Here is a 24,086-nt window from a genome sequence, read left to right on the forward strand (position 1 = left end):
TCAGAGACACTGGAACACATTCCAAAATTAAAGATTTGAATAAAAGAAAAATTCAATTTGGAGATAATTCAAATCAAAGTTCTCATTTTGTTTAAAATTTGGTATATTTCATTCTTAAAGTAAATTTCAACAAATAAAAGGAAGGACTACATCACAAGTGGTAATGAAAGTTTAGTATGATATGTGAAAATGTAACATTAATTCTGAAATAAATAAATAAAAACATTAAAACAAAGCAATTGCAAAGAAAAGACAGTTTTTGTGGGGTTCACTGTGCATGGAGCATGTGACACTGTCATACTAGTGGAGGGCTCTGTAGCAATAATTGCATTATGGATTTGCACAGTGTACATTAATATAGGTAAGAGTGAGAGATTTATTCAAGGTATGTGGCATGTACAAAAATATTCTTGGCAAATGCAAAAGATAGTAGCTGTTAGTTCTTTGAAAAAGAGTCTAGTATTTCTGAATTGGACTATTTATTTTAGTGTGTGAAAGTTAGTGTTAAAATAAATAAATAATTTGATGTTAATAAAAATCATACACTTAATTTTGGTGTTTAAAAATTTCAATAAAATTGATAAAAAAGACTAACATTTACCAACTAAACCTAGTTCACACCAAAACAGTTAAATAATTGGTGATATCAATAGTGTCTCAAACACTAATATATCTGTCTTATCCCAGCTGGCAGATATGGTGTTGTTAATGTACTAATTATTACCTTTGTCTTTACTTTTTAAAAGTTTTTATAATTAACTGTGATCATCAGTACAGTACGAGGTCTGTTAAAAAAATACGTGGACTGTTTGAATTGCGCAGCTCTAGTCAGTTCCAGGGGAATCTGCTTGGTGTCACTAGGTTCGCACAGATCAGCTGATTATGACGCCATGTCCCGACTGCAGCTATCTTCATTTGTGTATTAGCTACGCGGTCTTAAGTAAAGTGCGATTTTTTCGTTTGGCGAATTTCAGAATGAATGACCTGAAGGAGCAACGACTTGCTGTGAAATTTTGTGTTAAACTTGGAAAATCTGCGACTGAAACTTTTGCTATGCTTAACACGGCTTATGGTGATGTTGCTATGAATCATACGGCATGTTTCAAGTGGCATGAATGTTTTAAGGATGGTCGACAGTCCATTGAAGATGATGAGCGTCCTGGATGTCCTTCCACGTCGACAAAATCAACACTCTGGTGCGGGCAAATCAACGTCTGACTGTCAGGGAGCTTGCTGAAGAGTGTGGGATATCAGTTTGATCTTGTTACGAGATTTTGACCGAAAAATTGAAGATGCACCGCGTTGCTGCGAAATTTGTGCCACGCCTGATGACGGATGAACACAAAGCCCATCACGTCCAGGTTTGTCAGGAACTGCTTGATTGTTCAGAAGAAGATGAAAACTTCTTGTCAAGGATCATAACAGGTGATGAATCATGGGTTTATGGTTATGACATTGAAACGAAGGTCCAATCATCCCAGTGGATGGGTGAAATCCCCCAGACCCAAAAAAGCTTGCCAAGTTCGATCCAAGGTCAAGGTGATGCTGATAGTTTTCTTCGATGCTAAGGGTGTTGTTCACCATGAGTACCTCCCTGAAGGCTCCATAGGGAACCAGACTTACTACATTAAAGTTCTGACAGGTCTGAGGGACGCCATCCATCGCAAAAGGCCAGAAATGTGGAGGAGTGGCGACTGGTTTTTCCACTACCACAACGCTCGTGAGTTTTTGGTCAAACACTCGATCACTGTTCTTCCCCACCCCCCCTACTCACCTGACCTTGCTCCTTGTGATTTTTTCTTGTTCCCCAAACTCAAAAGACCCTTGAAAGAAAGAAGATTTGAGACGATTCCCGAGATTAAGGCAAATGCGACGAAGGAGCTGGAGGACATTACAAAAGAAGCGTACCAGGACTGTTTCAACAAGTGGAAACACCGTTGGGATAAGTGTGTGCATTGGGGAGGAGACCTGTAACTTCTAAATAAAGTACATTTTGTTTTATGACGTCAGTCTGCGTATTTTTTTAACAGGCCTCGTATATAACAACTTGTAGATTTATAAAAACAAAACAAAAACCATTTCTTAGCCATGATGATGAAGCACTATTATGAATCTCTTAAATGTTTATGTGGTATCTTGGTAACACACTAATTTTAATAAATGCTATTGAAAGAACTGACTTGTATACAGTGACATTAAGTTTCATAGCAAACTGTGTACTTTATTCATACAGTTAAAGATACAAATTCTGCTCTCTGAAAACAGTAATTTTTTCAGAATTTTACAAATAATTAAAACAGGGATACTTCTCCACACACAGTGAGAGACCAAATATTTTCAATTCATGTATATATTTTAGGTTGTTCTCTAACAGTGGAGATAAACTTCATTTCAGTTTCCATTAAAATTCACTCAAAATTTCATAATATACAAACAACTCAACACTAAAACCATCACTCTCACAAACTCAGCTAACAATTTCTACTAAAATTCAATGAAAGTGGTGCCTGAACAACCAAGCACTAAAATATTCTAGTTTCTGGGACATGGTAGCTATATTTGGTACTTATGTATAACTTGATGTGCCATTTACATATCTCACAACAAATGTAGTAATAAAAACTATGTTCTATATCACAGGAGTAAGAAAAAGAAATCCCTTGCCCCTGAAATTTCATGTAAAAACATTTACACTCATAAAAAAATATAAGGATATAATTACCAAGATACTTACGGCATGAAAGAATTTTCAGGGTATTCAATCTTTCCAGTAATAACACCATCAAGTTGTTTAAGAGAAATCCGACAGTAGTCCAGTAGGCGAAGAGAAATGAAATCATACTTCAAACTAATGATGCTGTGTTCAGTTAGGAAAATCAAACGTTCCTTCTCACTGTCCCAGTGATCAATTCTGATCAACAAATAGAAATAAAATACGAGTAATTACATTATTTTAAATTAAGTTTAAATGGTTGTTAGCCACAACTGTGTTAATATTAAGTAGGTTGGATGTTTTACATTTCACTAATAAAACAGTTTGATGCATTCTGAAACCAAAACTTAAAAGCTTATTTTTAAACTGTACTTTATATAGTTTTGTTTACTGTTAGATAGCATACTACACTGTTTTAAATTGAAAATTATGGCAAAATGGAAGAAAGATAAAAACAGGCAAGCTGGAAGCATTTTACTCTGCACATTTTTAAGAAACAAAATATTACACAAAAATACATTAACAATGAACAAAGTAGTGTCATATTCACATTGTTCTGTGAGATAAAAAAATAAGGCACACATATCACAACAGATTGATTGATTCATTTTTTTCCAATATTTATTTTAGTTTGTTTTTTTTCCAACTTTTGTCTACTGTTGGCAGACCACTTGTTGTCCCTTATATGAGGTACATGTGGTCAGTCATTTAAAGAGCTCTGTATTACTAAATCATCAGAATTATGCAAAAGATAATGGGTTCAAATAAAGGGCAAATGAAGTATCTTTCCTCTCCACAAACTAACAAGAACATTTCAGTTCAGTCAATTCTTAAAGGTGAATTTTACAGAAAAAAGAAAACTTTGCAGTCAAAAGAACTACTCATACTGATTAATTTTGCAGATTCATATTTTTTATAAAAAATATGTGCTAATAAATGAAACATAGAACTTGGAGCAGAAAGAGCCCTTTCTGAGCGGCAATCTGAACGTTTTAGTTTTTACATTTGCTGCTAGGAAAAGTACTGTGACGTAATAGTTACCAAAAAAACCGCCAACGCTAGCGCGTTGAATGAAACATAAACATGACCAGTGGATACGGAGAAACAGAGGTGGAGTCTGTTTTGACTCTGTGTTCTGAACAATGTCGAGTAGCCCCATATCAATTCAAACCTACTCTGAACGAACCTAAAACAGTTACTGTTGACACAGATCTGACAAGTTCTAGTGATGAGGACAGTTCCACGAGCGAGAGTAGCAAAACTGTGAGTGATACTGATAGCACCCAGGCTAGTTATGAGTCGGTCATACATCCATTGGAAGAATGGTAAGCCTAAATCACGACAACATATATGGTCTGTATTATTTCACATGCAATTTTAAGCATCTTGAAACCTGTCTGGTGTTTATAAATTATTGGTATCACAGACTGGGTTTTATTTGTTTATACTTTGCTGACTATGGTAACTAATACTCGGCCCTTCCACAAACATTGTACTGGGTATTTATGACTCATAACAAAATTAATTTCAATTATAAGTCATACTTTTGTCTATAAAATCAAACTAGATGTAGCAGTCTGGATAGTTAATTTAATATTTACTATAAATGTATAATTTATATGATATATTCCGTATGTTTCTGCAAGGTGTAGGGGTGGTTTATGCGAGCAGATGCCAACCAGGAGAGAGTGCGTTTGTTGTCGCTCACACGACAAGGTGTCAAACCGATTCAAAGATGAAGAGTGCATTACCCAGACTTAAGGCTTTGATGTAAATTGCCTAAATATCGATGTATTGGAAGCATCATACTATGAATTTGTTGACCAGTAACCATGTTATGATAAAACAAACATAAAGTAGCAATATCAGGACAAAAAATAGTCTCACAAAGTATGTAATTCAAAAAAAGCACCAATAGATTTACATAAAACATCAGCACTGTAAGGAACAAAATGGTTGTCACGCAACAAAGCGTGTTTGGCAACTATTATGTCATAGTTGTAAAGCATCACGGAAACAGCCGAACAACAGAGAGGAACATGAGTTTGAGGACTCGCATATTTTGTTTCATTTTTACTCAAAAACTAAAAATGTTTAAAAATATGGCAACCACACAGGAATTATACCTAACCAAAGTACAGTTTCTAAGGCAATTATTAAATCTGTTGAAAATTCACCTTTAAAGTACCACATGATGGTAGCATACAATTACCGAAACAGTCTTTTACGTTTGGTCAGTGACCTTGAGAAAAATTTTTATTGAGCATATTAAACACTTATCTTATTTTCAATTTTAAAAAATGTTGAGAGTATTATTTGTAATTCTTATCAATTGTACAATTTACCATCCATGTTTTAACAATCACAAATCCTCTATTAACACCAACACACTCATTCCATTAATAATGTTGCTCTCACTGGCATTAAAACAGGATTCAAAACTAAAGCAGACACAGAAGTAAAAGAAACATATTGAATTACCAAGCTAAACACTGTTCAACATGTTTGAATTAATCTAGATCCAGGAATCAGTGATCTCCGGCCATTAGTTTCATCTCTGTCAGAAACGTAACTTTATTCTTCACTTTCTTTTTCATAAAATAATTCTTGTTTTTAAATTGATTTACATAACATCTTTCTTTATCACTCTTCAGGTGTTACACATTTGACACGAAGTTGCATGATATGGGAAATAAAGTTTAATTTACAATCAAATATAAGACCTAAGAACTCTGCCTCAGGGATGACAGGAAGTACATCATCATAAATACGAATTTCTGGATCTGGATGAATACCCTGTTGGTAGCAGAAATGTACACAAACAGTTTTAGGGAGAGAAAGTTGAAAACCATTTGCTGTAGTCCACTTAAGTATATGACTGATTGCAGTTTGTAGCTGCTACTCGATAAACCTTATGTTTGATGACTGATATGAGATATGAAAGTCATCAACAAAGAGACCATTTTCAACTGTAGAAATGAGCTGTTCACTGATGGCATTAATCTTTATAATGAAAAGTGTGACTCATAACACAGCCCTGAAGGACTCCAAGTCCCTGTGGGAAAAAATGGGAAAGTGTTGAGCCCACACAGACCTGGAATTGGCAGTTCATTAAAAAATGCTTAATAAAAAGTGGCAAATTGCTATGCAATACATATGAATGAAGGTTTTGCAAGATGCCATATCTCCATGTTGTATCATAAGCTTTCTCTAAATAAAAAAATAGAAACAAGATGTTGTCACTTCAAAAAGACTTCTCTGACTGATGTTTCAAGGCTAATTAAGTGGTCTATCGTGGAGGGTTGACTGATGTTTCAAGGCTAATTAAGTGGTCTATCGTGGAGGGTTGTCTTTGGAACCCACACTAAGTGGGTGAGAGATTGATTGATTGATTCCTTGAACCAAACAAGATGAGCATTAATCATCCTCTCTAAGGTCTTACTGAGACAACTCATTAAAGCAACTGGACAGTAATTTGAAGGAATCTTTGGATCCTTCCCAGGGTAAAGAATAGGGAGTACAATAGCTTGGCACCAAGCATCCAGAAAGACATTCTCCTGCCATATCCGGTTAAAGACAGCCAGGAAAATAGTAAGAGAGGCAGGAGAAAGGTGGCATAGCATCTCATAATGTATATCATCAGGTCCAACTGGTATATTGCCAGACCAATGAAGTGCAAGTTTGAGTTCCACCAGTGTAAGAGGGCGATTGTTGTCATAGGGATTATCAGCCGAAAAGGAAAGAAGCAGATGTCCAACTCGTATTTTAATAGCTAAGAAGAAAGGGGATGAGTTTGAAGAGCAAGATACATGAGAGAAACATTCCCCAAGAGTACTGGCAATGTTCTGAGCACCAGCAACTTCATGGGCATTGAATATTAAGATAGAGAGGGGGCAGAAGTATACCGTCCACTCACCTTCCGGATCTTGTTCCATATGACTTTTGAATTGGTGGTTGAAGAAATGCTAGAGGTGTATTTAGTCCAAGATTCCTTCTGGCTTTGATGTCTAACTCACCAAGCCTGTGCATGGGCTTGGTGAATTGCAATGCAGTTTGAAAGCATGGGATACCTAAGAAATTTATCCCAAGCACGTTTCTGAGGTTTCAATGTTACAGAAATAGAAGAATTTCACCAAGGGCAAGGATGCCATGTGAAGATGTTGAGATTTTGGGAATGCGCTAAGCAGCTGCTTGGACAATACAGTTAGTTACTATTGCTACACAATTATCTATCGATGATTTACATAAGATGGTAGGATCAAGTTCCAAGGGATCAGCGAAAGAGGGCCAGTTGGCCTGGTCCAACTTCTACTGAGGCACATGGGTCAGGTGGCACTGATCACAAGCCAATCTCTCTTAATATGATAGGAAAATTATCACTACACCGTGGATTGATGTCAACCTTCCACGAAATGCAAGTGAAAAGTAAAGGGGAGCAGATAGAAAGATTTATAGCAGTAAATGACTGACTGGGTGCAAGAAAATAAGTGTAAGAGCCAGTATTGAAGAGAGACAGGTTGTGATTCAGGAGAATATGCTCCATAGCATGACCTCTCACATCAATACTAGAACCACCCTAGAAGGGATTATGTCCATTAAGATCCCCCAAAATTAAAAAAGGGGTTGGCAGTTGCTCAATGAGGGCATCAAGGTCTGATGGATAATAATTTTTTCCAGGGGTACAGAGAACAAACAGTGATGGTACGACCCAAGGATATACAGATGGCTACAGCCTCCAAGGGCATATTCAATGACAAGGACTGGGTGGGCACATGTTGATCAACCAGCAGCGCTACTCCTCTATTTCCTTGTCCTACACATGACCTGTCATTTCAGTATAAGAAGTATTGTCGAATTGTGACTTTTAGTAGGTTTTAAAAATGTTTCCTGTAAAGAAAGACATTTGGGATGATAAAAGTCAATCAAATCCTTGATGTAATTCACATCTGATTGAAAACCTTGACAGTTCCATTGGATTAGCATGGCCATTTTTATTTATTTTGGAGGAGAATATGGCAAGGAGACCTTCTGCTTGTGATTGGTTGTGGGTTAGTCACTCTCTAGTGATCCTGCTCTGGATCAACCAGACAGGTTGATGTTTGTAGACATATGTTCCAGTGACTGAGGACATGAATGAATGATTTGTTCAATTTTTTGGGGGGTCAAGAGAGAAAGACCCCATGGAAACACCTGGACTTGAACAAGATGAAGTTGGACAATGACTGGAAAATGTGGTAGGGACAGAGAAAAAAGTAGATACTGATTCATTAACTTTGCTGATTTTGGAGGGTACTAGATTAAGATGCGCTGTTAAGAATTCTGTTGGAGGCACAGAAAGGTCTGTCTGGACTCCTACTGTAGTAGTGGAATGGATTACAGTAGTACAAGTCTGAGATGGAATTGGGAATAGTAATTTCCGAGCCTCTGGGTAAGTAATATTGTGAACTGTCTTTAGACATTGTACTTCTTTCTCTTCCACCCATTTAGGGTAAGAAATAAAACAGGAAGGATGTAGACCATTACAGTTAATACAATGCAGTTCTAGTTGGCATTCAAAAGCATCAGGGTTTTTACTAGCACAGCAGGCACATGTCGATGAATCACGACAAGATGTTTTCAAATGACCAAATTGTTGGCAATGAAAACATCTAACAGAGTTAGGAATATAAGTCAGTACCTTACAATTCAGATATCCTGCCTTGATTGTGGTAGGAAGATGTGATGTTGAAAATGTTAATATTAGAAGATTTGTCGGCTCCATAATCCCATCTCTATAAGTACAAATTCAGCACACAGCTGTAACACCTTGGCTCGTGAAACTTGCGAGGATCTTTGACTCAAGAATGGTCTTTAAATTCCTCTCAACTATAACTCCTCTGGAAAAATTTAAAGTAGAATTATGAGTAACCTCAATGGGTATATCCCCAATGGCTTTTGATTTCAAGTGGAGTTTGGAATGTTGTGATGAAGATGTTTCCACTAAAATGTCCCCAGAACATAATTATTTTAACCGATTTAGAAGAGCCAGCAAGCCCTTCTAATTCCTTGTGAAAAAAAAATTTTTTAAATGGAAACATCTGCCCTAAGGGTTTTTCAGTTAAAGAATGTATAATTAAAAATCATGGGACAGATTCATATTGTGAGTTTGACCATACAGAGTTATCAATGCACGGTCGTTTGCCAGCAGTCAGATATTTCTCTATGCTATCATGCTTGTTGTTGTTTTTTTTGAGGGGGGTGGGGTCCATAATGAAAAAATAATATTTTAGTGCTAACAGCTGTTGTTCATGGTACCTTCCCTGAATCCCCATTACCTCCCACTTGTATCTCAGCCACATTGAAACCAACACATATTCTGTAGTTACTTCAGCATACAAACATCCCACAGTACTAAATCAAGGTGCATTTCTGTGAAAGCCTTTATTTATTGGTTCATTTAACATTTCTACAAGTAGCTTGTATTGAACATGAAGGAATTTTTGCCTCAACAATATCTTTTCTTTAAAGGAAATTTTGAGGTCTTTATGTTAAGGATGGACAGTGGGAAGAGTTATGTTCATAATGTTTTTATTCAAAATAACTTGTAAGAAGATCTTTACTTAAAAACATATTTACTTTAGTTTTGAAATGATATTTTATATTTGCTAAATATGAACAACTGTTTCTGTAATAAGTTCATTGTTTCTCTATTAAAATTACGAACACTTTAAAAATCAGCAAAATGTTATGGAGTCAATCACAAGAAACTTGACTTACAAATATACATATTTATATAATAATAATAAATCACATTTATATTTTTGTTTTGAGTAGAATGCAACCCAATCCATGATACTAATACTGTCTGGAAAACCAATGGTACTAACATAAGATTAAGACCATTCATTGTAAGTGTCTGTGCAAAAAACAGCCACTTTCACAGAGAGCAACACTAGTTCATACTGCAGTATATCAGTGATGTTAGATCTGTAACTTATGTGCAAAATAAATTATAGTTATGTCTTCAAAACACTAATTTACACATACACAGTAGTTATCTATAGCACTGATTCTACTAAATAAAATAATTATTACCAGATTATATATGTAAAAAGAATATGGTAAAGTAAGAAGTATCCATATATATATAGACATGATAAATGTTGAAACTAACTGAGCTAATAACCACACTCCCTTCATTTCTCCATCTATGTTTTGAAGTAAGACTGGGCGGCATTGTTCCACTGCCTTTTCTATCATTCCTTCCTGAAAGGAAAGAGTACTTGACTTACAGAATAAACAAAAATTCTATAATACGGCAGAATACAAGAGTAGTATACAACTTAATTAATAGTATAGGTAATTAATAAAAATATAATCTACAAAAATCATCATAAAACTGCTATTTACTAAAATATTTGTCAAGCCAATTCTGAAATGTTTACATTATGAATACCCATAAATAAATTACACTGTATGTTGTATTAAATACATTACACTGCATGTTGTATTAAATACATTACACTGCATGTTGTATTAAATAAATTACACTGCATGTTGTATCAAACAAATTACACTGCATGTTGTATCAAACAAATTACACTGCATGTTGTATTAAATACATTACACTGCATTTCGTATTAAACAAATTACACTGCATGTTGTATTAAATACATTACACTGCATGTTGTATTAAATAAATTACACTGCATGTTGTATTAAATAAATTACACTGCATGTTGTATTAAATACATTACACTATATGTTGTATTAAATACATTACACTGTATGTTGTATTAAACAAATTACACTGCATGTTGTATTAAATAAATTACACTGTATGTTGTATTAAATACATTACACTATATGTTGCATTAAATACATTACACTGTATGTTGCATTAAATAAATTACACTATGTTGTATTAAATAAATTACACTGCATGTTGTATTAAATACATTACACTGCATGTTGTATTAAATAAATTACACTGCATGTTGTATTAAATAAATTACACTGCATGTTGTATTAAATAAATTACACTGCATGTTGTATTAAATACATTACACTATATGTTGTATTAAATACATTACACTGCATGTTGTATTAAATAAATTACACTGCATGTTGTATTAAATAAATTACACTGCATGTTGTATTAAATAAATTACACTGCATGTTGTATTAAATACATTACACTGCATGTTGTATTAAATACATTACACTGTATGTTGTATTAAATAAATTACACTGCATGTTGTATTAAATACATTACACTGCATGTTGTATTAAATACATTACACTGCATGTTGTATTAAATACATTACACTGCATGTTGTATTAAATACATTACACTGCATGTTGTATTAAATACATTACACTGTATGTTGTATTAAATACATTACACTGTATGTTGTATTAAATAAATTACACTGTATGTTGTATTAAATACATTACACTATATGTTGTATTAAATACATTACACTGTATGTTGTATTAAATACATTACACTGTATGTTGTATTAAATACATTACACTGTATGTTGTATTAAATAAATTACACTGTATGTTGTATTAAATAAATTACACTGTATGTTGTATTAAATAAATTACACTGTATGTTGTATTAAATAAATTACACTGTATGTTGTATTAAATACATTACACTATATGTTGTATTAAATACATTACACTGTATGTTGTATTAAATACATTGGTGTTAAAGTTTCCAACATTAAAACATTTGCAAAAACAACAAAAAGAACCTTCATAAAAACTAAAATCAAAATTAAATAAGTTTAAGTTTCTTAACAAACGTTTACATTTTCTAATACTGAAAATGTATTTCCAATAAGAACTCGCTTTACTCAGCTTTCAAAATTTAGTGCTGCCCTCTATATAGGAACTTCTTGCTTACTGCAAGCCTTGAGACTCCCAGACAATTTTACATATTTTCACACACTACTGCTATGTTTTTGCATGCAAGTAAACACGAGATAATTCTCCACCAATACAAGTGTGACACCTAGTGCAGGTGGCTCTCACTATACCGATTGTTCAATCATCACTTAGAGACTAGTAAAGATAGTAAAATGCACCAGACGTGGGAAGGCAGGGTAGGAAGTACAAGGGGAGGGAAGCATATATCAGAAATACATGTTGGAAAATGTTAATTTTCAATAGGATATGCAACCTCTTCTTGCACATTAACCTTCTTGCTATTGTTGTCCTTCACTGCAAGACACAAAGTTTTTGTGTCTTATATTCAAAATTTTATAGAACTAGGTTTATTTATGTGATATCAGTTAGTACAGTATAAAACCTTAGCTAATAATCCATATGTTAATTGTAAAGAAATTTTACATTCTTAATTCTAGAAAACAATATTTAAAAAATTGTGACATGTGGCATGTTCTCTATTTTATCTACCATCCCTCTAAAAAAGTCCACATTTAAACATAAGTTACTCACTATAAATTCATTATTGCTCAAATATGCCATAATGTTTATAACCTTATATTTTGTTTGGTAGCATTCTTTCTTTCAGGATTTCTTTCTCTCATTTTTAATTACACATGACCTATAACTAATAAAAAGCCAAGGTTTTCATCCATTAAACGATGTATAACGTGTTCTAAACGACTAATTGCATTTCACTAACAGTACAATCTCAATTCCCATGGGAAAGTTAAAATGGGCAATAAAAACAACATTAAAACAAAATTTAATTATAGATGTTTACCATTACAACTCAGAGCTACTTGGAGTAAACAATTTCATATTACAATTTAAAATCATTCTAGAAGAAAACAAAATGATAATTTAGATTTATTTAGTTGTTTTTCTTGGCAGTTATGAGGATGGTCAAATTGACCAATCCCTTATAGAGGTAGGGAAGAGAAAATAACAGATCAAATATAAAGTTTTACAAAAAAAAAAGTTTGAAATATGATCAGGAGAGTTTTAAGGATAACAAAAAAGTGATATTTTTGAGATGGGAAAAATTATTTTCAATCTTAACTATTTTCAATTATGTACTATTCAAAACAAATGCTCAATAAATTTGTGGACAAGACTTTATTTTAGTTTATTAAGAATGCTTTGCTAAAAAAAATATTTTGTATATGAAAGACATATAATTTAAACCAAAAGGCTACCTATATATTGAAAGTTAGAAGTATTAAATCTAATGAAAGTTTAAATGAGTACAAAGAGATAATTTGGCTGGTCAAATTGACCAAGCCCAGGTTGAGAAGTTAACCACGATATAACATTAAAGTGGTGGTGGAACTAATTCAAAACTTACCTAGGATGAGCCCTTTCAGGAAGAGCTCAAAGCAAACCCAAAGAGTTCAACATCTTGTACAGGAAACAGCATAAGGTCACACCCATGGAAAACCACATCTGGTCTGTACTACAGTACACTTTTTACCCAGAAAGGAGGGGAAATATGTGCAGCAAGAATGGGCAACATAAACACAAGCATGGTCAAGATTATGCATTAGGTTTACAAAAGTGCTGTACTTGTAGTGTGGTTAGTGTGCATCAGACCATACATGTTGGGTCAACTCTAGTCCCAAATCAGGTGGTGCCAAGAATTTAACACCCAGGTTGTTGTTGGAACAGGGTCTCTACCATTTTCACATCAAACCCAGTGAGGCAGAATGGGGAAGTAACATCCAAACTGCAACAGAGTGAGAACTTGTGTTGGCTGGTTCTGTGCCAACCCAAGATCTGACCACCTCTACTTAGGGTTTAGTTACAACACAACTTGCTTCAAATTCCATGAGCTTCAAAGAAGGAACTTCTACATATTCTCCTCTTCAACAGTAACCAATTTTCTGAATTAGAAAGAAGGATGCTAAGCAACAGTTTAGATTTGAATGAAATGCATATAACCAATAAAAATAGGTGATTTTAAACTATAATTTCTCAAAGTTACCTTGAAACTGTCGTGGATTATACATCCATAACAATTCAAACCACTGAATACATTGATGAAGGCCATGGTCCCCTAACACATTTTTTTTTTCTTATATAAATGTATATTAGTTTGATAGACAGTTAAACAGTTTTACTTAATATAATGGTACCATCAGAAAAGATACTTTAGGCTCTGGCAAAATGTTTTTCAGGTTTTGATTTATATAAACCTCATAAAGTGAAGCAAAGCTTTGGTTATACTAAAAATGGGAATCCACTGGCCTGTGTCAGCATAAAAAAATCAATGGTAAAGAACATAAAAGGAAAATAAAACATTGAAAATAAACAATAAGTGAAAAGGTAAAGATGTGATATTAAACATATGACTCAAAGAAGGTATTTTAAGATTATCTGATGAATAATTAAAAAGGTATATACATATTTTCATTTTTTAATTTTAAAAATTTCATTACACTGTACATTGATAATAATAAGTACATTTAATAAAATGACAGAGAAAATAAAAAAAATAAAAAATTAATATTTACCTTAAAAACTTTATATTCATTTAGGAGCTTCTATAAATTATGGAAATAAACTCTGAAAACTGCACAATAAAGAAAGAGTATTTTTTCTGAAGATGAAAATCACCTTACATGTAAAATGCACAGAGTCTGCATAACTACAATAAATAACAAATTTGTTAGAAATAGTAGAAAAATCCAAAATGAAATGCTTTGTCTTAAAGGTTTGTGGAAGTACATACCTTTAGGTATGTCATGTTTCAAACAAGTTCATCAACTAGTTTTATTTCATGTTAATTCACTGTAAGAACTCAGTAGTCATAGGGTAAACAGAAGGCCAGCACTAGGTTTTAAACTAGGCATGGATTCTGTACCTACTTGACTCAAGACAGCCCAGCATGGAGCACCATCTTGATAAAGATTAATGATTAAACTGACGTTCCTTATATTTTTCACTCATCTTTTACAACCATAATATATTTTTTGTTGAAGAAAGTTTAATTAAACAAACAGATTCTTGGGCAACTATTGCCTACAATATCTGCTTTGAGCCTCAGTTCTTAGAATGCCCTTATATAATTTTACCAACTACTTCAGCCACTTAAAATGCATACAACAATACACTTTTCATCTGGCATCAAGAGACAATACACAAGTGAGCAAAACTGCCAGATATTTCTTAATGCCCACTTTTCTTAATATTTAAAAATATTTCAACTGCTTACTAGGAAAAATATTTCTATACATATATGTGTGACGAGGTATTATAATCAAATTAAACTTATTTTACACAAGCTGTTGTCATATCAAGGCATCGTACGGTGATGAAATGTGCCAATGTACCCTGTACTAAAGCTATTGATTACAGATTCTATGTACAATATAAATAATGATTACTTACTTGTAGGTAATACTTCATAAACACCAGTTGAACTTACAGTTCCCTGATGAATAATCTGCTTCTAAAGTGATTAGCAAGAAGGCTAAGTTAGAAATACAAGCTAAACCAAAATAGACCATATTTATCTTACTGGAAATTAAGCATTTATTGGTTAATGGGTAAGTATGGTAAAATAGGAAACAGGATGTTCATAAGCTCTGACACACTTTAACACCTATACTTCTAAATTCCAAAAACACCCTAGAAGTATAGTTAACATTCAAATACCTAACAAGTTTATTGAAGCAGATCAGGCTTTGTATACAGCCATATCATAAATTTTTTCTCTCACTTTTATAAAGCATTTTATACATTGCTTGTTGTAATCACTGTACTACAAACTGTACTGTGGGAAAATTCTGAAAATTGCATTGCATGAGCTTATTTGTATTGATGGTGTCATTTTTGAGAAGTTTCTACTTCAAATGCTAACAGTAAAATAAATAAGTATCAAAGGATTAGGAACAGAAATGTTCAGGATATTTATTTTGGAATTTCACAGTCCATACTCAAAAAGATCCAACAGTACTATTCATTTTGTTTTGCTGAGTTTCTAAATCAGCTGCTAACACTATAATAACAATAGAAAATAAGTGTAAAAATGTGAAAACTATAAACTCTGACCACAAGTTGCTTGGAACTTTGTGATCAACACTAAAAGAACTAAACATTTTGCAATCTTTGCTTTCATTATATAATACTTTGATTACTTGTTTATAACCTGAATGGAAGGGTTAAAGATTTATTCTATTCTTTCTTCTGGAGGTGGGAAAAAACCTCATAAAGTTAAATATATGTAAGGTCAAATTTGTTTGAAATAATGAGCAAATGGCATTCTGGCTAAAAAAGTAAAGGAATGCCATTCTCACACCACTGGATAAAGTTTATTAAAAGAAGCCTGTCATCAATGATCAAAAAGTAATGTTGGGATACTGAGGAGACGGGAGCATGAAGATGAGAAGACACCAACCTTGAACATTTAAAGCCCTAGAAACAAAAGTCACCAGAAGTGTGCCAGGAAATGACAAATAGTGGGAAACACTTGATAGCATCCTAGGCCAAAAGGTCTGACACCATCTCAGAAAGATGCTGGTGGGAGACATAATCCTCTAATGAAGAGAAAGAAATGAGAACAAGAACAAAACAGGTAAGATAGGAAAAATGTAGTATAAGGTTAATGGACAAAACTTGTAGACCAAAACCACCTGCTGCAACATATTGGGAGAATGGGAAAGAGAACAACTTGAGTAGAGGGAGCTTGTGAAAGATGGTATGCAAAGATGGTATGATATTAACTGTACAGTTTAACAGTTTTTATCTATTACTTTCAATATATAATGTAACAGACTACCCTTAAAACAGAAAATAAAACCAAAAAACAAACTGTCACTGCTCTGCTTTCATATCATTCAAACAAATAGGAGACAAACATACCCGAACTGCAAAGAAACTCTGTATTTCCTCTTCTGTTAGAGGCCGACTAGAAGAATATCTTGAAGCCACAGACCTGTCAGCATTCATTGGTAGCTGAGAGTTACACACTGAAAAAAAAAAAAAAAAAATCAGACTAACAATTGATTATTACTCATTTTGTATTCCTTAACAAAACAGTCAACATCCAAAAATATGCTGACTGAAAAAATCTAGAATTTTCTGTCTGACAAAAAAAAGTCTTACCAAAGTATCAATTGTTAGAAATACAAATATGAAACATAGTCCAACCTGTTCTCTTCTATCTTATTAATGAGAAGATAATTATAATTTATGTCTCTGTTATTCTTCAAAGTGATAGTTTATTATATGCTTGTTTACATAACTGTTTAAAAATTATAGATTGTGTAGTTCAATTCTAGTTACTGGCATTGGTTATACTATTGTGTGATGTTAGAACCTTCCACATTTTTATCATTGTTTTAATTGAGTTTTATTGCATCATAATATTTAGTGTGCAAGATGTTCTAGCTCTCTGTTGGAGTATAAATATGCATCAATAGCAAAGATAGCTATATCTAGATTGTGTGATTTTAGTTTAGCAATAAAGAGCATATAGTGGTGATTTTTAGAATAAAATTATCATAAACTGTATTGTAATAACAGAACAGGAAGAATAATTGATCTTGTCGAATTATGTTCTAAAAGTAACTACGCTGATCTCTGTGAATTTTGATGGGAAAAAAAAAGAAAGATTTGCATTTAAAGCTCTGAGTACATTTGTGGAAAACAAACAATATAACAAACATTTTTACAATTGTTTGACTTGTTTTAATATATTATTTTAAGATAACTGGACTGCGTGCTGTTGTTTATTGTTGACATTTATCAACAAAAAGTCATAGACCCCTACAATAATGAGTCCAGCCCATACATAAAAAGTGAATCTGAATCTATTCCAGTCAAAAACTTTAATATAATAAAACACAGGTTTATCTATCAAAAGAGTTTTAAAATTTGATATAATCTATGATATAAGAAATATGAAATTCACCATAGCCTAAAATATAAAAAAGAATGACAAAGTTAGCACAACCTAAAATTAAAATGCAGGAAAGATTCTGAAAATGATTTAACTATTTTTAGTTCATAAGAAAAAATTGGAAAACACTTGGGAGAGGACAAATATCTAGAAAATACTACTCTACAACTTCAAATGTCTTTAAGTACTGAAATATAAGTTTGAAGAATCTAAATGACACTAAGTAACCAAATTAGGTAAATCCAATGCTACATTTCAAAGATATACCAGGAATAATAACTGTTACACAATAGCAAAAAAGAATATTCCATATTTCAAAGTCTCATAAAGAACAAAAACTGATAAACTTTCAGTGATAATACAACTGTGTGAAGTCTTTTTAACTTCACTTTTTATTTTTTCACAGTGATAAAATTTGAGTTGCCTTTATTTCTCAGTTCAGTCAATCACCTGCTGTACCAAAGGAGACAAACAGAATCATGATATGATACACTTGCTTTCCTAACTCTCTCCAAGCTAATCATATCACTGAGACATGACACACTCATACTCTCCCAGTTTGTCACAGATAATATAGCCATAAGCTAACCTGCATGCTCACTCTGACCTTCCCACATACAATATGTCAATACCAACTACACTGGCTGTTTCCAAAAGTTTGTGTTGAAACAAAAATAAAGAGTGATTGTATATTGTATGGTATTAAATTGTTTGAATATCTCAGGCAAACTGGTTGAGCATAAAACTTCTGGAAAATTCCAAGTCAACTTCTGGTCATACACAAATTTAGAAAATAGTATTATATTATTTTTAATGAAGACAACATTTTGAAATTTAAAAAAATATTTACAAAGACACTCAGGATAAAATACATAAACATAAATGTAATGGAAATATTAAACACCTAAGTAACAAAAGCACTTATCATGTTTTCACAGAATGAGTGCGTTGACACAGAAATGCTACTTTTAAAACCTGCTCGCTGCTGATATCTGGAGGGAGTATTGATTTCTTCGTGTTTCAGATGTCTGATATCACCCCTACAGATGTTACACATTACTGGCAGTCATTAATCCATATTTCAAAGATCGATTAGGCTAAGGAATGCTAGCACACAATAATTCACATTTCATAGGTTCATTAGAACTACAGAATGGTGCATGATACTGGCAGACACGAGTCCACACAGAGGGGTGCTACAGGTAAAAACACTCTTCACCAAGGTCACACACCCATTTTCTTGGATTGCACCCCTCCTTAATAATGTTAATTAACATATATACATGCATTGTTAACACCCATTAAATACAGAAATCTTTGACTCAAGAATTAAACTTCATAACAAGAATGACAAGTTAGATTACTGCACTTTATAAGATTAGTATGTAATAGTAGGTGTGACTGGTTGACTATCACACAATGAGTGTGATGTCAAGGCAAAGATACATTCATTAAAATTTTCCTCTGAAAGTGTTTATGTGTGGATACTTTAGGTTAGCATAAATGGACACATGGCAAAAAACACAACAAATGCACTGCTGATATTTGTGACAAGATAGTGGCAGTGTAAGATGACAGATTCTACATAAGAAATCAAGCTAGGCTTACAAAACATTAACAGATATATAGTAACATAAGATGTATATTGTTACATGAGGTCATCATGTCTACTAAGCACCTTACAAATGGTTGCCTCCATAAAAACAAACTCAGCAAACTTCTCCACATGTCAACCAGATCTCTAGGGCCTAGATTTACAAATCTAGAGCTTGAGAATATTGTATCTAAATCTCTAATGCTAGGTTAGATTATTTAGATTTACATCTAGGCCTATAGTATATATCTACTAGAATGTAAACTAGGCAGCCTAGCTAGATCTAACCTAATAGACCAACTTTCCTCAATCTAATTTGGACTATATTGCTGACTTGCTGATACAATATTGACTGAGTACACATGGTTTCCTTAATAGTTATGATACAAAAAGTAGTCTTACATGGAAACTACATAACTGTTTTTAAATAATGATTCTTTTTTTTTTTAAGAAGCATAAAAAAATCTTTAGAAAGTTGATTTGTGAAGACAGATAAAATTGTATCTCAATTTTCATCCATGCAGGATTGAGCTGGATAACATATCTTCAGTAAATGAACAGTCAAGGTCACTGAAAATAAAACATAAAGTTTACATTTTTAGCCCTATTCTTGCCTATTTTCCAATGGATGTCACTGAAATTTTATACAGATATCACTGTCAGTGAAATACTAACAATTATGTAACAACAGGTGAGGTCAAGGTCACAGAAAAATAAAATTATACATTTGTGGCTATTTTCTGACATAGTTCTGATCACAAAATTTTAAAAATTTACAGGTAGCATTGCTGTGTTTGGTGGCTAGAACACAATTTGTAAAAATTTCAAGTTTACAACATCCTCCCAAAACACCCTCTGGATGAGCCTGTATAGATTAATTAGGATGACAGAATAGTACATAATAGAATAGTACCAGCTCACATTTCAAAGATTCATTATGTATGGAGAATGGTACATGATAATGGCTGACACTAATGCACATTTCCTAATTTCTTTATACTTTGGGAATGGTACATGATTCTGGCAGACACTAGTCTATGTTTCACAGGGTTAATAACAGTATCACTTGTGGCATGATTATTTCAGTACAAACTTTAAAATTTCATTATGAATGTTATTCAAGATTGGTAAAATTAATTTTAAACTCAATGATTCAGACACAATTCATATTAGTAACAGTCACAAGCTGAACAGTTCCTGCTCGACACTTGGCAGATAGATATTCCTCCACCTTCAAAGGCTCATCAGGAATGGAAGACAACTGGAGGTTCTGTTCTTCAACAGTTCATTAGAAAAATGATGCTCAAAGCTAGCAGATTATCCTTGGTGATTAGACTATTTAACAGTTCAAAATCTAATTATGAAAGTGATTAGAGGCTGGTGGTTAACACAAACAATCAATTTTCTATGAGCAACAAATAATGATTCTACAATGAATAAGATATTTATACACAAAGAGTGCACATTACACCAACTGTTCAGATACGTAAGCATACATCTGGTTTTACTTACCATCTACTCATCTCATATAGTTATGAATCCTAATTAGGCACCAATATAATGAATTATGTTTTAAGAAATATACCCTGACCAGAGCATGAACTAGTATTTTGTGACCATTGCTCTCTCAAATCATCAGAACTCAAGCTTGAAGCAGACAATTTCTCATTGTGACCACTATAATACCACTATTCAGTTATGGATTAACCTTAAACCTAGAATGCAATTCAACACAGTATAATGTGGAACCATCAACACACAACACATTCAGGTTTACAACACAATAAAACAGAACAATTTTTAGAATAATTTTACCAGCATCTTATATATATTGAGAACTATGATGTCTGTCTATGCATTCATCTGTCTCCCATCTAGAAAGCTGTGCATGCAGGCAAAACATAACATTCACTTTTGAAATGACAGTAAAACAAGTTTGAACAATGTTGACCACAAATTTTATCCCATAAACAGGATATTATACACTAAACTGTTAGGAATTAATCACAATATCATTACATTTCAAAATATCATGTAACCTGAAGAATGACAATGTAGATTTACCATGTGTTATTCTTGAGTGGTTCTGAGCATGAATGAAATACTCAACAATTACTTTGTGTTGGGCAGTGCAAGCAGCTTAGAACTTTGACTCTGACTAAAAGTATAACATAATTAACTTTTTTAAACTACATGAAATAATTTAAATTGATAGATCAACATAAACTTTTCACACCACTTAGGACAGATACTCTTGCATGTAAAACATCAAGTTACAATGTCGGAACACGTCTAGGATACAAGTCTACTAGTACAAATGGACAGAAACTGAACAAACTATACGTATGTATAAATCATAGCACTGAAATCAAAAACAAATCCTTTGCTAATCATATCATACAATTTCCTATTACTCCACAAAACCAGAAAAGAAATAACAGTGCAGTGATTTCAAAGATATTCTTTATTTCCAGTTGTACATCATTTTATTTCAGAGATGTGCTTTATCTGACAAAATAAATATTATGTTGGTCTCATTTAGAGCTTGTAGTAATTAATCTTTTCTATTTTGTAAAAATGGTTGGAATTAAACCTTTTCCAGCTTTATTCCTGTGGATACAGTTAAACCTAAAATTGCAATATTAGATCTAGTAGTAAACTGAGAGTTTTAGGCTAGTTTTAATAAGTTAGTTGTTTATAAATATTTATCACATTTATTTAATGTTATTAAATTAAAGGATTAAAATAGATGGAAATTTAAATAAGGTTTGAAGTTCTTTCCAGCATCATTTAATTTACATAAATTATTTAGAATTACAAATCAGTTCAATGTAGTTCTGGTATGAACTGTTAGTTTATAGTATCATTAATTATGAACAGGGAACTTTAGATGTATCTAAAACAACCAATAAACTGTAAAACCACTGTATTATGGTTAAATTTATATATCAGGCTATCCCATTTAATACAGAAAGTGCATCATCATTTCTGTCTTTGTAGAAGGCTTTAATGACTATGATATGTAATAGGACGTGTATAAAAATGTTCAGACAAATAAAATAAACTAACCCAACTCCACTTTTTCAGATCATTAATCAAATAAACCCTTTATGAAGATGGATATGTCTGAGGAGCACATTTAGCATACAATGTTTTATGAGTTTAAAAAAGGTAATAGTGCAGCAGAAACTACATGAAACATTCAAGGTGTTTATGGTGCAGAGTCTCTCAATGAAAGAAAATGTTGAAGGTGGTTTCTGAAGTTCAAAGCAGGTGACTACAGCTTAAGTGATGCACCACATTCAGGATGTCCTGTTAAGTTTAAAAATGACTTGCTGCTAGTTGCACTTGATGAAGATTGTGCTGTAATAATTGAAGAAATAGCACAGAAGCTTAATTCAACTTATTCAACAGTTCACCGTCATCTGCAACAGCTTGGAAAGGGGTCAAAACTTGGAAAATGGATCCCCCATGATTTGAAAGAAGACAACCTCAGAGCAAGAGTAGACATTTGCACTTCTTTGCACTTTCGTGGATGTAACACCTTTTGTGGACAGCTTAGTGACTGGAAATGAAAAATGGATATATTACAAAAATGTTAAGTGCTATAGACAATGGCTAAAGTACGATCCAAAATGGACCTCCACCCTAGGAAAGTCTTGTTAAGCATTTGGTGGGATATTATTGGTGTGATCTACTTTGAGTTGCTTCCACTCAATGTAACAATTACATCAGACTTCTGTTGTCAACAGTTAAACTGCTTGAATGTTGCATTGAAAGAAAAGAGGCCTGCTTTGATCAGTCGTAAAGGTGTTGTGTTACACCAGAATATTGCATACAGCAAGGATCACATTTATAAAGACTAAAGAGCTAGACTGGAAAAAACTTCCACATCCTCCTTATTCTCCAGAACTTGCCTCATCTGATTTCACCATGTAACAAAATGTTCTCTTACTTTTTCTTGTTCCTGGACAAAAAGTGTTATTTCCCAATTGCTCATGCCTAAAGTAAATGGTAAAGACCTATTTTTCTCTCTTCAAACTTTGCTTTTGTAACCTGGGTAATGAAATTTTCAAATTTACCCATTTTCCACAATATTCCAGGAAGATTCAGTGCTGAGTAACTGATAGAGAATTTTCTCAAACTTTCAAGAATTTTCTAGAATGTTGTAGAACTTACGAGAATATTCAAGAACATTTTAGAATTTTATAGATCTTTCTATAGTAATATATATATACAGGGACTCACCAGTTCAGTTTAGTTCTAGCTGCCTAAGTGAACACATAAACCTATCTGTAAGAATATGGCTGAGAGGTTATCAGAGACTTCAAAATAGTGGCATTCCTGATGGGTCTCCAAGGAGGCTTTACCAAGTTTCCCTGTTATCTTTGCCTTTGGAACAGTTGGGGCACTGCAGTGCACTACAACAGGAAGCACTGGTCACAATGAACCGAGTCCTCTGTGGAGAGGCACAATGTCAAATGTGAGCCACTAGTTGACCTCCAGAAGGTGTGGCTCCCACCACTGCACATAAAATTTGGTCTTATGAAACAATTTGTCACAGCTCTTGATAAGGAGTCTGCAGTCTTCAAGTACCTTCGAGACTTGTACCCTAAGCTGTCTGAGGCAAAGGTCAAAGCTGGTGTCTTCATTGGACCACAAATAAAGAAGATCCTACAGTGTGTAGAATTTCCTAAGAAGCTCAAACATAGAGAGTCTGAGTGCTTAGAGTTTGCACCTGTGCAAAGATTAAGAGCTATAGAAGATTATGCATTAGATTAGATACTGGATGGTTCCATGTTTGTGTCAAGCAATAAAAAAAATTTAATAAGCAAATCTCGTTAATGCATGGGCATTTAATCATTGGTGCAATGATGTAATATTTCTGTAATTACAAAATCTTGTGTTCCAATTGTTCTTCAAGATTTACTTACAAGCCC

The 24,086-nt window shown here is 33.2% G+C and overlaps 1 protein-coding gene across 3 annotated transcripts in view; it reads right to left on the minus strand.

Annotated features, from left to right (window-relative positions):
• LOC143229990 (tumor protein p63-regulated gene 1-like protein) overlaps window positions 1-24,086 on the minus strand; it is a 65,066-nt gene that overhangs the window by 14,584 nt on the left and 26,396 nt on the right. For all 3 annotated transcript variants that reach the window (XM_076462928.1, XM_076462927.1, XM_076462929.1), the window contains exons 2-4: window positions 16,514-16,620; window positions 9,867-9,958; window positions 2,735-2,911 (exon numbers count right to left, since the gene is read on the minus strand). In XM_076462928.1, the coding sequence (XP_076319043.1) occupies window positions 2,735-2,911; window positions 9,867-9,958; window positions 16,514-16,620 (376 nt within the window). The remainder of the gene's footprint in view (window positions 1-2,734; window positions 2,912-9,866; window positions 9,959-16,513; window positions 16,621-24,086) is intronic.

Source organism: Tachypleus tridentatus, chromosome 10 (assembly GCF_004210375.1).
Source record: "Tachypleus tridentatus isolate NWPU-2018 chromosome 10, ASM421037v1, whole genome shotgun sequence".
NCBI classification, from domain to species: domain Eukaryota; kingdom Metazoa; phylum Arthropoda; class Merostomata; order Xiphosura; family Limulidae; genus Tachypleus; species Tachypleus tridentatus.